The following is a 16,614-nucleotide window of genomic DNA, read 5'->3' on the forward strand; positions in this document are numbered from 1 at the left end:
ATGGAGATTGTCTCAACGCCAAGATTTCTGAATACAAGCTGATAAAACCTTGGCTCATGACATACCAGATTTCACTATGGCTTAAAAGAAGAAAATGTGGATAATTCATCTGGCAATATTGGGATAGCAGAATAGAAGACAAAGAATTGGAGAAGATCATGAAGTAACAAAATCTAAAAATTGAAAGATTATGGCATAACCCAGCCATCTAATCTAGTACAGGTAGTCCTTGACTTAGGATCACAATTGGGCCAAAATGTCTGTTGCTAAATGAGACATTGGCTGAGTTTTGTCTCATTTTATAACCTTGCCATATTTGTTAAGTGAATCAATACAGTTAAGTTAATAACACAGTTGTTAAATGAATCTGGCTTCCCCATTGACACTGCCATTGTCATAAATATGAGTCAGTTGCCAAATGTCTGATTTTTTTTGTCATGTGACCATAGGGATGCCATAATAATTGTGAGTGTAAAAATGATCATAAGTTACCTATTATAAGTTTGAATGGACACTAAATGAATTGTGAGTCAAGGACTACCTTAGTCATTAGCACACTTGATGCCATACCAAAAAATCTTGGACAGTAGTTAGAAAATCTGTACATTTACAAGATTCCCATCTGTCATACAAAAAGCCATATCTCTTGGATCCTGTACATACATTAAACCAATATATTATGACATCCTAGGTTCTTGGGAAGAACTTGATGTGTATTTCATATGCTTAATAAAACCTTGACAATATCTGCCTATCCAGGTACTTGGGAAGAACTGGATAAAAATATAACCCATTGAAAATAAATGACATTAAAAAGGCACTTAAACCAAAACCAGGGTAGTGCAGAATAGTCATACAGGGAGCTGAGTCACGCGCAACACATTTATTTGGGATTTCTATCCTATTCCTTTCTTCAGGTAGCAAATACCACCTTCCAGCTTCTCTGATCTGTGAGAGGTAGAGGAGATTTGTGTATTTATCCAATTTATATGGCTACCCATCCAACCAAGAAAATCTGAGCAGCAAACAAAATAAAATAGAAAATGTAATTAAAATAAACAAACCTACTGGAATTGCTTTGAGACTCAATAAAAACAAAAAAGCTAGATATATTCTTCAGTGCCAGAACAACTTTGTTAACATCCTGGCTCCAATTTTTATCTATCTATCTATCTATCTATCTATCTATCTATCTATCTATCTATCTATCTATCTATCTATCTATCTATCTATCCATCCATTTATCTATTTATCTATTTATCTATCTATCATCTAATGTATTTATTATTAAATTTATTTGCCACCCTTCTTGCCATGGAGGCTACTCTAAGCGGCTTATAACACTAGAATATAAAATTATTAAAAATGCAAATCTAACAATAGTATCACAATGAAACAATGAAAATAAATAATTCAGCAGTATGAATTAAAGCTGGCTGAGGAATTCTGGAAGTTGAAGTCCACAAGTCTTAAAGTTGACAAGGTGGAGGACCCCTGAATTAAAGGATGGGCAGGGAGGCAACAGGATGTGCACGGGGGAAGGCAGGGTCTGCTATTACTCTAATAGCCACCTCAGTTGTGGTACTTCATTGGGTCACCAGGCCTACCAGCAGAGCCAGATCTTCAAACTCTTACAGAAGGAGGGTAGGAACAGCCCTCTCGCCAAGGAGCAGGATGCTCCAAAGGGATGGCACCATGGCAAAGAAGACTCTTCTCCTGGCTCCTGCCAGCTGAAGTTCCTTGACCAATGGGATCTGCAGCAGGGTTCCCCTGTCCTCATGAGTAGAAAGGCCTGTCCTAGCGGGATGAGACAGTTCATCAAGTAACCTGGACATAAGCCACGGAGCGCTTTAAAGATTATAACTAATCTCTTGAATTATATCCAGAAGCAAACCGGCAGCCAGTGCAACATGTAGAGCAGAAGTACAACATTGGCCATTTCAGGGCCCCCAAAAATGGTTTGCACTGCTGCACTTTGCACCATTGCCTGTCAGCTGGACTGCTCTGTTTTACTGGGCAAATCTGATGCAGCCAGCCCTTTAGAGCGATAAAACACTGGAATGGTGTAGATGAGGCCAACTAAGAGGGCATGGTAGGAAAAAGAAGAGGTTTGAAAGCCTCTTTATGCTGGGCTTAGAGAACAGCTGGTCTTTTCTTGGGGTGAGCAAGCAGACCTCAAGCAAAACTCTGGTCTACATCTATCTTTTAATTGCTAATTTATAAAATTACATGGAAGGCAGGTAATATGAAGGTCACTGGCGTTATTGTAACTAAAAATGGCACTATGAGCCACTTGGCTTAGCAGCATGCTGATTTCTCATTCATCTACATTTTTAATGTACTTGGTTAATGATGGTAATTTTTACGGGAATTTCCACTGTTAAATGGAATCATATTGTTTAATCACATGATTCGGTCACTTAAGAATGGCAATCACAGTACTCTGGTTGCCATCATTAAAGAAGGATTGTGGGTTGTTAAGCAAGTCCCAGGTATCTTGCAGATAGGCAGGTAAGGCATGGAACAAAGTGCAGCACAACCACATCAGGGCAAGAGTGGCTGCTGTTACTGGGGAATGATACATGAGGGCCTTGTGAAGTATAGCACGAGCACAAATAGGGCCAGGAAAGACTGCTGTTGGAGAGGGGAGATGTGAACAATTTATTGAAGTATCTTGCAGCTCCAGCCCACTTCCCAATGGACTTTGCTTGTGAGAAGCTGACAAGGAAGGTTGCAAATGGTGATCATGTGACTGCAGGACACCGTAATAGTTTTAACTGTGGGTTGGTTGCCATGCACCCAGATTGCAAATGTGCTGGGGGTGTTCTGATGGCCAGAATTTGGAGGGTTAGTTGTAAATACCACTTGTTCAGAGCTGTTTTAACTTTGAACAATTACTGAAAAAGTGGTTATTAAACATTAAACTTACAGAAATCCTGAAAAGATTCCTTTTCCCCAAAATATTTTTATTCAGTTACTTGGCTTGGAAGTGGGAGTTGAAAAATGTTTCATTTTTTTCATATTTCCTAGAAGTAGAAACGATTTTAATAACCCAAAGAATCATGTGGTTTACTTTCCAGTAGTAACGCAAAACTGGTATAACCAGAGACTCTACCTAAGCGTGTCTAGAATCACACTGAGTTTCCAGATAAAATAGTGGTGCAGAATTAAGAATCACAGTTCTCTGAGAGGGGATTTGCTTGCCTCTTTGTTAATAACTGAACCTGACGAAGCTTTTATGGGTTTTAAGATACCTAAATTTCAGGCAGATCTGTTACTGTTGAAAAAGGGTGTTCAATATAGAAAGAATCAAGACAAGAATTGTGTAATCACAAAGGACAAGAACTTTTTCAATTTAATTATGAGTAATGCGGTATAATATGTGGATATATTATAAGCACCCTGCCCTCCCCATGTATTTTTGCTTTTAATGTTTACTTTTAACTTTTTATATTTTGGCTTATATGTAACTGTAAGCCATCCAGAGTTAACCTATGGTAAGATGGACAGCCAATAACTTTTATAACTAACTAACTAACTAACTAACTAACTAAATACATACATACATACATACATACATACATACATACATACATACATACATACATACATAAACTGAATGCTCATGTGTCGAGGACTCGACAGCCAATAACTTAGATAGATAGATAGATAGATAGATAGATAGATAGATAGATAGATAGATAGATAGATAGATAGATAGATAGATAGATAGATAGATAGATAGATAGATAGATAGACAGACAGACTGAAAGCTCCTGGGTTGAGGACTACTTATCCACAAAATATTTTATCTTTGTTGTAGTCTTGTCCTAACTATGGAAGCCTTCAGTATTCAATACCAGATATATAACATACAGCGTTTGCTGTGTGATAATTACCATCTGCTCCAATATGGGAAACAAATGACTTTGAATATATCTAGCTAACAATATTAACAAAAAGAAAATATGATGCAAATTGATAAATACAAGAAGAATACTGTACTTGGCAAATGAACAAAGATGAATTTTAATAATAATAATAATAATAATAATAATAATAATAATAATAATAATAATAATAATAATAATAATAATAATAATAAAGTTGGAAGGGACCTTGGAGGTCATCTAGTCCAACCCCCTGCTCAGGCAGGAAACCCTATACCATTTCGGACAAATGGCTGTCCAGTTTCTTCTTAAAAACTTCCAGTGTTGCAGCATTCTGGAGGCAGGTTGTTCCACTGGTTAATTGTTCTAACTGTCAGGAAGTTTCTCCTTAGTTCTAGGTTACTTCTCTCTTTGGTCAGTTTCCACCCATTGCTTCTTGTCCTGCCTTCAGGCACTTTGGAGAATAGCTTGACTCCCTCTTCTTTGTGGCAGCCCCTGAGATATTGGACCACTGCTATCATGTCCCCCCTCGTCCTTCTCTTCGTTAAACTAGACATACCCAATTCCAGCAACCGTTCCTTATATGTTTTAGCCTCCAGTCCCCTAATCATCTTTGATGCTCTTCTCTGTACTCTTTCTAGAGTCTCAACATCTTTTTTACATCGTGGTGACCAAAACTGGATGCAGTATTTCAAGTGTGGCCTTGCCACACTTTTGTTTGATTTATGCTTATATTGTTAATAAATATCGATGATATAGTCAGATTTAAAAGTACATTACATTATTTTAAGATTCTTTACAATTTCCTCATCAAAAACAGGCTCAAGAAGAGTTCAACAAAATTTGGGGTGTTGTCAACAGCAGCGCAGTCAGTCAAAATGGAAGATGTATTGCTTCAGCCATCCAAGGAAATCCAACAGAATGGGAAAAGTAACTTCTCAGCATTTATCCAGCATGTACTTATCCACTAGCAATTCTGTACACTGAAACACAAAGCACAGGAAACCTTGCTGAAGATACCACTGTGGTAGATAGCTTAGACAATATTCTTGGCAAAAAAAGATCTCCTCATCTTCTCATTCTCAAGGTTGCTTCAGTTATAGAGAACATTGGCTTCACAAAATCAGCTTCTGGAGCAGCAGGGTTGATCAAAGTTCTTCTCATGATGCACCATGGAAAGATTGTCCCTTTCATTAGCAGAGCAAATGAGGAGAACTCAGAATTCATTTGTACTACTTCTGAATCCTGGTACCATATTTATTTGAGTACAAGCACCACAGTAGAGCTTTAATTCCTGACTCTTTTTTTGTGGAACTTGCTTTGGCAGCTGTAGTAACTAGTTCAAGACCGTTTTTGTCAGATGAATATAATTTTTACTGAGCCATGCATTTCACATGAAGATTCAGATTCTTTGAACACAAAAGTTGAGCCACAGGAAAATTGGTTATTATTTAGGATACATTCTGAATCAGGTCATAAAGTTTATTCATCTGGACAAACTCAAAAACTCCAAAAAACACTGTTTGAAGAAAAAGAAATTTGTGAAAGACATTTTTCAAAGGTGTAAATCTTCTGTTAACAAGGATGATATTTATGAAGTATTGATACAGCTGGGGTTATAATACGGCAATCATTTTAGGCAGCTAAATGATTTGTTTTATTGTGAAAACTTGAAAGAAGTTATAACAACTGTTCAGTTGAACAGACAAATGGTTGAAGAAAGCACAAATATTACATCCATCAAGTACTCTTAAACTGTTTTCTACAACTGGTGGGTGTACTGACTTTTCTTATTTGCAAGAACAAAACAGTATCTCTAGCATAAGCAGCCTGGTAGCTGCTTAATGCCTAGAGGAGGAAATGGTTATATTTTTAAAAACAAGTACATCCACTGAAAATTATTTATAGTTTTGTGGTCCCATTGTTGTACTTTCATGGAGCAAGCCTAGTGTTCAGGGGGGGGGGGGAAGAAATAAATGGCACTGTGGTTGGAGCAGAACAATCAGCTTGCAGTGTAATGTAATTTTCAGTTCTGAGATTGAAAAGGCTGTAAAATCTATCAGCAAAATATTTCCAAACTGGCCAGTCATTGTTATGGTTTTAAATAATGGCATCATGAAACCCTCACAGTGTCTAACTTTGAGGAAGTTCTAAATCCAAGGATAGCAGGAGCAATTAATCTCCATCATGTCATGAGAGACCATGATTTCAACTACTTTGTTTGTTACTCATCATTTTCAACATTTCTTGGAAATCCAACTCAATCAACCTATGCAGTTGCCAATTCTTTTCTAGATCTCTTTTGCCATTACAGGAGAAACTGTGGCCTTGCAGGGCAGTCCATTAATTGGGGACATATGAATACTGGAAGTTCACATGGTCATCATCACAATCAGCATAACAAGTTACATCTGAAATTTTTAGAGGAATTGCCAGTAAATGACATTCAGGAACAGCTCAGGAGAAGCTTAATTCTAACAACTGGCAGCAAGCAGTGATGAAACTGAATGTGGAAACTTTAGCTGATCATACTTCATCTCAAAATTTGCCGCTAAAAAAGCATGTAGCCTTATATTTGAAAAAATTGGTGGTAATTCTGAATCCATTAAAAAGCAAAACAAAACAGAAACTTCAGAAAATATAATTAAAACCCAGGTGTGCTTAAGAGAACAATCTGCCAAAAGCAGGATCTGGTACCTCAGCCAGGATTTCATGGTTGGGAAAAAGTGCTCGCAGTTCAGTGCACAAGAGGCGACATGAAGATGTGCAATGTGCAGTGATGTTGGAATAAACCTGGATGAGGTTTATTCTTATTCACCTGCTGTGGCGGAGGAAGTGACCTATTGTTCTTTGTGATGAAACAGCCCAGAGCCATGGGAAAGACAAAGGAAAACCCAACCAGGATGCCGGTTTGAGCATTATTTTCGTATTTGGGGAAATGTTCAACTGGCAGTCTGTGGATGTGCTAGAAATGTGGAGGAGGGAGCCGAAGTTGAATTAATTTGCTCTTCATTGGGGGAAATTTCTCCTTCACCTCAGGTGGTATTAACTTTCCTGAGGAAATTTCCCAAGAAACCCAAAACGAAATTGCATTTTTATTCTCGATTAGAAGGACTATTTTTTCCATTTGGAAGCCTCAACTGAAATAGACAATATACTGTCAGATGCTCATAATATCAGGATGTTGCACTCTTGCACATGGTAGCAAGCTCTGTGTGGTACATTGGGCCTTATTGCACAATATCTGCCGGAGAAGCAGCATTATTCCCTTTATTTTAAAGAGTGTTTCCAAGCTATGATTCTGTTCTTTTAATGGGAAAATAACTATAACCAAAACTGGCTGACATTCTATAAAAAAACAAATTCTTATAGTGAATTTGTATTTAATATTCCTTTTATATGTACTTAATTTAATCTTCCTAAATTTCATCTTCTTTTCTGGCTCTGTTCACTTTAATTGATACCTCTCTTAGCCATTTAGAATTGGGGAACCTTTAAACTTTTAAACTTTAAACTTTAACTTTAAAAACTGGATGCTTCCTGCTTTTTCAGTCCTTGTTCTTTTGGGGCATTTCTGGTGCTCATTAAATTAGGAAAGTTGTTCCTGGACTTTTTTACTTTAGAATACAGATAGGAAGCAGAAGGCAGAGAAAAATATTCCTTCATATCCATGTTTTTCTTGTAGTATGGCAGAATACAAATACCACTTGATATGATATTTCACTGTAGTCAAGACATAAAGGAAGGAGAGATCATTTGTTTTCTAGGTTTGAGATTCCATTGTAATTCAATTAACTATATACAATTATATATATTATGTGAAGCTTAATGGATATAAGACAAGAATGTTTCTTGTAAGCCAGAAAGCAGATAATCTGTGTTGTAGTGTAGAGGCTTTAGCATGCACACCTTCTCTGTAAGAGTCATGTTCATAATTGAAAGATACTGTTAGATTCAGCTCAGTCTGAATTCCTAGATTTGATGCTGAGTAAAAGCTGGTTTAGACTTGCCCATAGTTGCCCATATCATTGCTGCATAACTATGCTGTGAAGGGGTTGATGGGTGAACATATATTGCAGAGGGCGGCAAATAGGCCAATGCAAACACTTTCCAAATCCCAAGTACCTATTGTGTGGGGATGCATGTCTTGCATGCTGATTGGTTGATCCAACTTCCTGTTCTGTGCTTTGCTGTTTGTGGACTCCCTAACCAGAACCTTAAAATTTGTTGACATATAAAAAGAAGGCCTATGCAGCCATCCCCGAATGACAGACCCGTACATTTATGTGCAGTGCCGGAGAAGTCTGCTCAAGCCTTAAGCCTGAAACACGCAGCAAAGGCTAGTGTGGTAACTGGTATATTTCCAGAAATGTGATATACATTGATGCTTGTGTTCTCACAGATATTTTCAACCTCTCATTGCAGCAGGCAGTGGTCACATCATGTTTTAAGACGGCCATCATCTTGCCAGTGCCAAAAAAGTCCACAATTACAGGCCTCAATGATTACCGTCCGGTTGCACTGACATCCACCATCATGAAATGCTTTGAGAAGCTGATAAAGGACATTATTGTATCCAGCCTCCCGCCAGCATTTGACTCGCTTCAGTTTGCCTACCGACCAAATCGCTCTATGGAGGATGCTATTTCTTCTGTTCTCCATCTGAGCTTGAAGCACTTAGAGGAAAGAAGTACTCATGTGCATTTGTTGTTTGTCGACTTCAGTTTGGCGTTTACACAATCATTCCCCAGCATCTAGTAGACAAACTGGGCCTTTTAGGCTTAAACATTCCTTTGTGCAACTGGATTCTTGATTTTCTTACCAACAGGCCCCAATATGTGAAAGTTGGAACAAATACCTCTAAAACCATTTTCTTGAACACAGGTTCTCCTCAGGGCTGCGTCTTAAGTCCGCTGCTGTTCACCCTGTTGACCCATGACTGTTGTGCTAGGTTTGCCACCAACCATATTGTGAAATTCGCAGACGATACAACAGTAATGGGCCTTATTCAGGATGACAAGGTGGAAGCTTACCGCAAGGAGGTTGAGGGGTGTAAGGAAAACAGCCTAGTTTTAAACCAAAGAGATCATTGTTGATTTCAGAAAAGGCAGGCACAGCCACACTTCTCTGTGCATTAATGATTCACTTGTGGACATGGTTACCAGCATGAAATTCCTGGGTGTGCAGCTAATGAGTAGGCTGGCTTGGTCGCTCAACAGTGAGAAACTGGTGAAGCGGGCACAGCAGCGCCTGCATTTTCTGCATCGCATGAGAAAAGCACATCTTTCTTCCCCTGTCCTGACCACTTTTTACAGGGGGACAATTGAGAATATCCTGACATACAGCATCACAGTCTGGTTTGGAAGCATCACTGCTTCAGACAGGAAGGCAGTGCAGAGTGGTGAGAATGGCCGAAAAGATCATTGGCAGTTCCCTCCCTCCCATCCAGGACATAGCACAGAAGCGTTGCTTGAGCAGGGTCCATAAGATTATCTGGGACACTACACATCCTCTCCATGACCTGTTTTCCTTGTTACCTTCTGGGAGGAGGCTTCATGGTATCCATAGCAGAACATCCAGATTCAGCCATAGTTTCATTCCATACAGCATTAACCTTGTGAACTCTCAAGCTTCCTCCTTCCGTTATATATTCAAGATGGACAGTATTTAATATTTATTTGCTATGTATATGTAGGGGTGTGGGTCTATACATATGTTATACATAGAATGTTTAGGTGTGTGTCATGTATGTTTTACTTTGAGAATGGGCAACTAAATTTCATTATTGATGTGTGCTGTTGTGCCCACAGTAAAAACATGACAATAAAGGTTATCTTATCTTATCTTATCTTATCTTATCTTATCTTATCTTATCTTATCTTAATAGATGTCTTAGTTATGTCATGGCTAAATTAGATATGCAACTTATCTTGACTAATGTCTGTTTTTTTTAACAGGCACAGCTTACAATTGATTCTCATTTGTGAAACTGTTTTTAGATCATATCCTTTATGATTCTGCCTAAGCTTTAAGATCTACAGGTAAAGTTGATCCTATCATTTTGTAAAATACAACAGCTTTCAATGGCGAAATCAGATGAATGTGCATTGGATTATGCCAAGCACTTTATGCACCATCTTCCCAGTCTGCGAACTGGAGCAGCTGATTCTGTTTTCTACCGAGCAACCTCTGTATATGGCCATTTGGAGGATGAGTGGTACTATTGCCATCTCTGTGAAAGAAGATATGGGAAGCACCCACATAAAGCCCTTCCTGTCTCGGATGGTAAATTTTCTTGGGCCTGTTGCAATGACCCTTGATCAGCAGTGGTTCATCTCTTGGGAGGGGCCTTCTATATGATGTTTTTTATTCCCTGCTAATGAAAGTCAGGCATACTTCCTGTTTGCTAACTAACATTTTATGGAGGCAAAGTGTTTGTTGATAAACTCAGCTAATGCTAATTAAACAATTAAATTAGTTGAACAAGTTCTGAAAAAGGAACAGCTTTTCAAAATTTATCCTGGAGAACAAATGGGAATCAATTATTTAACTATTTCAGAATAATTAAATTTCACTAGAATTGAATAGATTTGGAATGAACTAAGAAAGAGAATCACAAGATTTCTTGAGTTTGATTCTCGTGTGGATGCCGCTTCCGGAAGTCCATTCTGTGCCTGTGCAACAAAAAATTAGCTACCCTTTCTGCAGAACTGGTGCAAACTGGCTGAATCCCACCACTGGGACTATGTAATAAAAAACGTACGCAGATTTTTCTGTACAGCTTTAGAAAACAGTGCATTCTGATCCCTCTGCTAATTACTCATAAATCACAAGAATTTAAATAGGTTTCATGTCCATGTCATTTATTTGCAGTTACCGTATATTTAATGTATAGTTGTCTTACAGGAAGCAAAAGTTAATTATTTTACAATCTCATTCTTGTTTGTTAAAATAATTGTTAATAACTTTTAAAAATGTCATGGAAAAAATGGATGAAATCTGCAAGTCTAATTGACAATTTTGGTAATATAAAGTAAAACAATTCCTGACTTAAATTAAGAAATCTGCAAAAGATAAGCATTTTGAAGTGTACCCAAGAGTTATTTTCAGTAATTCTTTTATTTCCTGAATGGGTAAATCCTGTGGGTGTGGTAGGGGGAGATAGGTTAGGGCCCACCATTGAGTAGTACCACAGAGCTCATCCCTCTTACTTAACATTTAGATGAAGCCTCATATTTTCTAAGTGTGTGACCAGTGTGTGACCAGTTTATTATATATTCAAGAGTTATATAAGTTTGTTAACTTTTCCTGTTTTTGTCAGGCAGCAGATATTGATAAAATGATAATAGCCAACATGGTGCACTGGTTACAGTTTGAAGATAGGAGACCCAAGCTGAAACCCATCCTTCATCAGTGAAATGTACAGAGTGACTTTGAACCATACAAAGTGACTTTGAACCAACCATACTCTTACTCCATCCTAAGTCGTAAAGTTCTGTTGTGGGGATAACATGAAGGGACATTACATGTACAAGTATCTAACGGAAACCACAATGCTTCAGGATTAATTTCTTCCCATCCCCAACAACCCGTGCCTTCAGTTTTCTCACCTAAGCCTGCCTTGAGTTTTTAGAATAAAACCAGGATACAAATCTAACAAACAAATAAAAGCTGTTACAACTTTTACTGAAGTGGGGTCATTATTAATATGCAAAGTATTTTAGTAATGAAGAGTCAGACCTCCATTATCAAAATCATATTTAAATAGGAACTGTGGGCACATGTAATATCGAGGGGGGGGAAGTTAAAAAATAAGCTAAAGATTAATTTGCTCCAATTAAATCTTTATCCCACAGTACAATTTAGTTATATTTATATTTAGATAGCTAATATTCACTTTGAAAAGAGGGAGGAAAATCCAGATATCAATGAAATAAATAACAAAATGAATTTTATCATGAAGATCTGAATAATGTACCTCAGTTTTTAGATTCATGTAAATTTTTATTCTATAGATATTAGGGCTCTATTTTGCATAGGGTATTTTTAATCTAAATACAGTATCTTCAGCATGTAAGGAATCAAATCTATGATGCTTGCCAATATTTCTAACAGCTATTTTGTCCATAGAACATATTAAGATAATATAACAAATCTGGATACAATAGAGTTACCTATAAATGCATCTGAAAATCCCACCTTGCAATTTCTATAGCCATAAACTATCCATTTGTGATTCATTTGGAGTTATCATATTATCTAAATATGGTACAATGCTTCATTTAGCCAAGACAAGCTGCAGAGAGAAATTTAAAAGAATGGATTTACTTTAGATGATCCAGAAGTTTTGATTATCTGGAAACTATAATATAGCACATGGGAAGTTTGCAGCTGTTACTAATATTTGCAATAAAACTAGGCTTGTTTTGTTGCTAGAATATGGCCAGCTTGTCCTCTTCCAATTACTGATGGGCATGAAATGTGAAGTGAGAAAACTTACAATATAAACTCCCCCTATTCACAAGCCTTACCTCAATATTGAATGGATCCAGATTCTTTACAAATCTGATTTGCTGTGCCTTATGATCATGATACTGCCAGCAATTCCACACTTCTTTTTGTATTTAATTGCATTCTTCCACATGTACTTTGCGGCAATCACCACCACATGGCATTAAATAGAATGGTTTCATTTTATCAGCATCTGAATAATCCTGATCCCTCTTTACATTAATCATAACTGTACTACACCATGCCTAAATAAATAACCCTAAGAATTGTTCTAATAAATCTTGAATAGCTTATTGTAAAATAGGCTTCATCTGTCCATTTCTTCTGATTAATATAGAACAATTCATAAAAACATTATGAGCAATTTGATCTTCCTGAAATGGGAGAAATTTTAGCTTGTTTTTTGCTATCATTAGCCAGCAATCCCATGTTTTTATTTAAAACAAGTTTCTTATTACACTGAGTAATTTTCATAGTATTGGCCATTGTTTGGATTGTTATCTATTTGAAAATCAAGTACAATAACTAAAAAATGTTAAAAACACAGGGATGAACACGAGACCATGAAGAGTCCCAAATGTAATAACAAGAAACATTATCTTAAAGCAAGTTCTAAAGACATATGAGGTTGCCATAGAGAGAACGAAAACTCCTACAAGGGTAGAGGCAGATGCTTGCAGAACTGGGTAACCAAGGTGGAAAAGAGCACTTATTGCCTTTTCATTTGCACTGATTTTATTACTAGAAACATAGGCATAAGATATGTGAGCAGAATAGTCTACAGAAAATCCTATGCAAATAACAAGATTGATCATAGATATGGAATCAAGATTCACATCCCAGAAGGCCATGTAACCAGACACACCTACAATCACAGAGCCAATAGTAAAAGTTACCCACAAAGAGCAAACAGGACTGGGAATCAGGAGCAAAGAAATAATTAGCATAGCTCCGGCTGCAATCAGAACATTTTGAATGGTATTCTGATGTATAACAAGATACTGATCAAAATGTATAAAAGCTGGATGATAAACCATTAGTGGTATCTTACATTTTTTAGCAATACGTCTTAGCTGCTTTAAAAGATTTTTCTCATCCACTGAATTTCTAACATTTACGGTCTGTATAAAGAACCGAGAAGCTATTATTTCTTTTGCACTAATATTAATATCCCACCGAGAGTTAAAAGGTTCTCTGAATAGAGCAGGTAAATTTGCAATGAATACATCATGATCATTTAAATCTAGAGACATGTTTTTAGCAACATTTTCATAAATTCTCAGCCACGACTGTGAAAAATTCTTTTCCACAAAGTATGAATGTTCTAAAGTTTTCATACATTTCTCAAGTTCTGCACGAACAGATGGATTCCAATACATTACACTTTTAGTAACTATTACCATAACCCTTGGACCATATGTTGAAAAATATTCATCTTCAAAGTTGTAATATGGAATGATATAAGAATCATCTGTTGCTACATTTCGAAGATCTATACCCTCTTGAAGTGCAAAGCATCCAAATAAACTAGTTGCTAGGTATGTCGAAAATAGCAATACCACAAACACCTTAGTCCAGCTGTACATAAGAAAGGGACCATAATACTTTCTGAAGAAAGAATTCATGGGATGTTCAATCTCAGTTCCAGTAGTTTCATCATAAAGTCCTCCTGTGCAACATCGGTTATACACACGGCCCCGGGAATCTTGGGGCTCCGAAAACACTTTCATGAATGTCAGCCAATGCCTGTTACTTTTTTCTCTTCTACCATTTAGAGCTAGAACAGCCCCAAGAAATGTCAGGTTGTATATGTAGCAAAAAATGAAGGCTGTTCCTGTATAGATACAAAATGATCTAATTGATGGAAAGGAAGTTGCAATTCCAATGTAGAAAGCTAAAACATCTGTCATAGTTGTGATAGTAACTGATACAGCTGCTTCTGAATAAGTGTTAGCCATCCGGTCTTTGACACTATCCATTACTTTTGTGTGCTGCCAACAGGATACCAGGATGAACATATCATCTACACCAATTCCTGGAAAATGGTAAAAAGAGGAGTCAGTTTTCACATGACATAAAAAGAGCAAATTACACAAGGAACATGATTAGCAACTCATATTTTTTAAGATAACAAATACTGAGATTCATCAACCTGTTTGAGATCAATTCAACAGCTCCAGTATTTTCACGGTGCAGGGAGGAAAACAACCTGAGTGGCTGTCTAGTTATAGGGAGGAAAACATTTCATACCCAAGAAGGTCCTGTCTCACATTTGTATACCGTCATGTGGTACAAACAAAAACAATGCCCAGGAAAGTACAGGTAGTCCTCGACTTATGACCACAACTGAGCCCCAAATTTCTGTTGCTAAGCAAGACATTTGTTAAATGAATTTTACTCCATTTTACGCCACAGTTGTTAAGTGAATCACTGTAGTTGTTAAGTTAGTAACATGGTTGTTAAGCAAATCTGGATTCCCCATTGATTTTGCTCATCAGGGCATAAAAAGTGACCACATGACTTGAGGACACGGCAACTATCATAAATATGAACCAGCTGCCAAGCATCTGAATTTTAATTACGTGACTATGGGGGATACTGTGTGAAAAACGATCATAGGTCACTTTTTTCAGTGCCGTTGAAACTTCAAATGGTCACTAAATGTTGTAAGTCGAGGACTACCTATATAAATAGGCAGCAATGCTTCTCAGATACTGAGATGCCAAACAATTTGTATGTTACTAAGACGATACCAGAATAAATATGTGATGAAACTGAATTGGAGAATAGCAAAACAGATTCAGTTCATTTGTGTGAAAGGGAAAAATATCAGAGAAACTGAATAAATATTTAATTTTATTTATACCTAGTTTTCAAAGCAATACATAAATAAAGCCAAAATAATTATTGTTCTATATTTTGCAAAGAATCAGAAAGACTAGATGAGGGTTCCGTAATCTACAGTTCTATTGATGCATACTACTGATCAGATTTAGGTGAGGCAACTGTTTTTTCCTCTAGCTGTCACTGGCTTGTAATTTTTGAGATGACATAAGTAACTATTGAAATTAATAAACATATACAGAGTAATTATATAACTATTTAAGCAATATAATTAAAAACAAATGCAATACAATTTATTTTTTATCCTGGATTATGCACTTATTTCTGTTTGCCTTTATCTTATTGCATCCTGAAAAATACTGAAGCCACAGTTCAAGAAAAATTACAAATTACACCTGGGTACACATAGTATCATAAAATCCTTTTGAATATAATATTTGAATAGAAGACAATCAACATATACAATATATCTAATCTGAATACAATTTGTTATTGAAGGGAAAAAATCTAATTCAATAGTGAAAAGTAAGGAAAAAGCAAAAGCACATTTATTTGGATCAAAGTAAATGGATAATGAAGGTGGAAATGGTATGGCCAGAATTAAATATTAATGATACAGATGAGAAAAGGACCAGTTTGTCAGACTTTGTGTAAGCAAATTAAAAAGAAAAGAAAGAAATCACCAGTGTGGTAGAATTCATGAGTAACAGTCATCTCACATTGAGCTGTTCATACAAGTATATACAATTGAGCTCAAAAAGGATTATATTATGTCAGGGACAAATATTTCACATATAAGACTGCAACCTTAGGACAATCTTTAGAAAGAACTACAGAGAAATCTAGAATAGCTATCAGAACTAATGAGAAATATAATTGGGAGAGATGAAAATTCTAGCTCATACATGTTGAAAACTCAAAGGAAGATATACATTTATTACCTACCAAGTATAAGAAATGGCGAATTTGCAGCAGTGATGACAAATGGGACTCCATAAAACAGCATTAATCCAAAACTGCTGATAACAGATAAGCCTGCTGAAAAAACTCCAAAAAATGCAACCCAGAGTTTTGTTCGGACACAATCTAGCCTATAAAAAGGATGGAGAACAGTTGAGCACTGTAGATTCTAAATTTCATTTTGTATTTCTAACATCTCCCAAACTGAACAGAGAAGGGGCGTTGTCTTACCTGAACGCCTTTTCTCAGTACGGAGATGGAGAATTCACATGTGGGTTTTCATTGGATGCCTGCTCTTGAGACCAAGTAGTCAAACTTGACACGCCCCCTCTTGCTGATCCAGTCTTTAACGAGGGCGAAGTGACTGAAGATGGACGAGGTGTTGGCTCTCAGACCCCTACAATAGTCT

At 36.8% G+C, this 16,614-nt stretch overlaps 1 protein-coding gene across 1 annotated transcript in view; it reads right to left on the reverse strand.

The window, feature by feature from the left end:
• Nucleotides 1-12,913: 12,913 nt before the first annotated feature.
• The window catches only part of PTCHD3 (patched domain containing 3), a 17,477-nt gene continuing 13,776 nt past the window's right edge, over nucleotides 12,914-16,614 (reverse strand). Inside the window, exons 3-4 of the mRNA XM_015810629.1 lie at nucleotides 16,191-16,336; nucleotides 12,914-14,436 (exon numbers count right to left, since the gene is read on the reverse strand). Coding sequence (XP_015666115.1) covers nucleotides 12,914-14,436; nucleotides 16,191-16,336 — 1,669 coding nt within the window. The remainder of the gene's footprint in view (nucleotides 14,437-16,190; nucleotides 16,337-16,614) is intronic.

Source organism: Protobothrops mucrosquamatus, unplaced genomic scaffold (genome assembly GCF_001527695.2).
Source record: "Protobothrops mucrosquamatus isolate PMUCROS unplaced genomic scaffold, P.Mucros_1.0 scaffold13, whole genome shotgun sequence".
Taxonomy (NCBI): Eukaryota; Metazoa; Chordata; class Lepidosauria; order Squamata; family Viperidae; genus Protobothrops; species Protobothrops mucrosquamatus.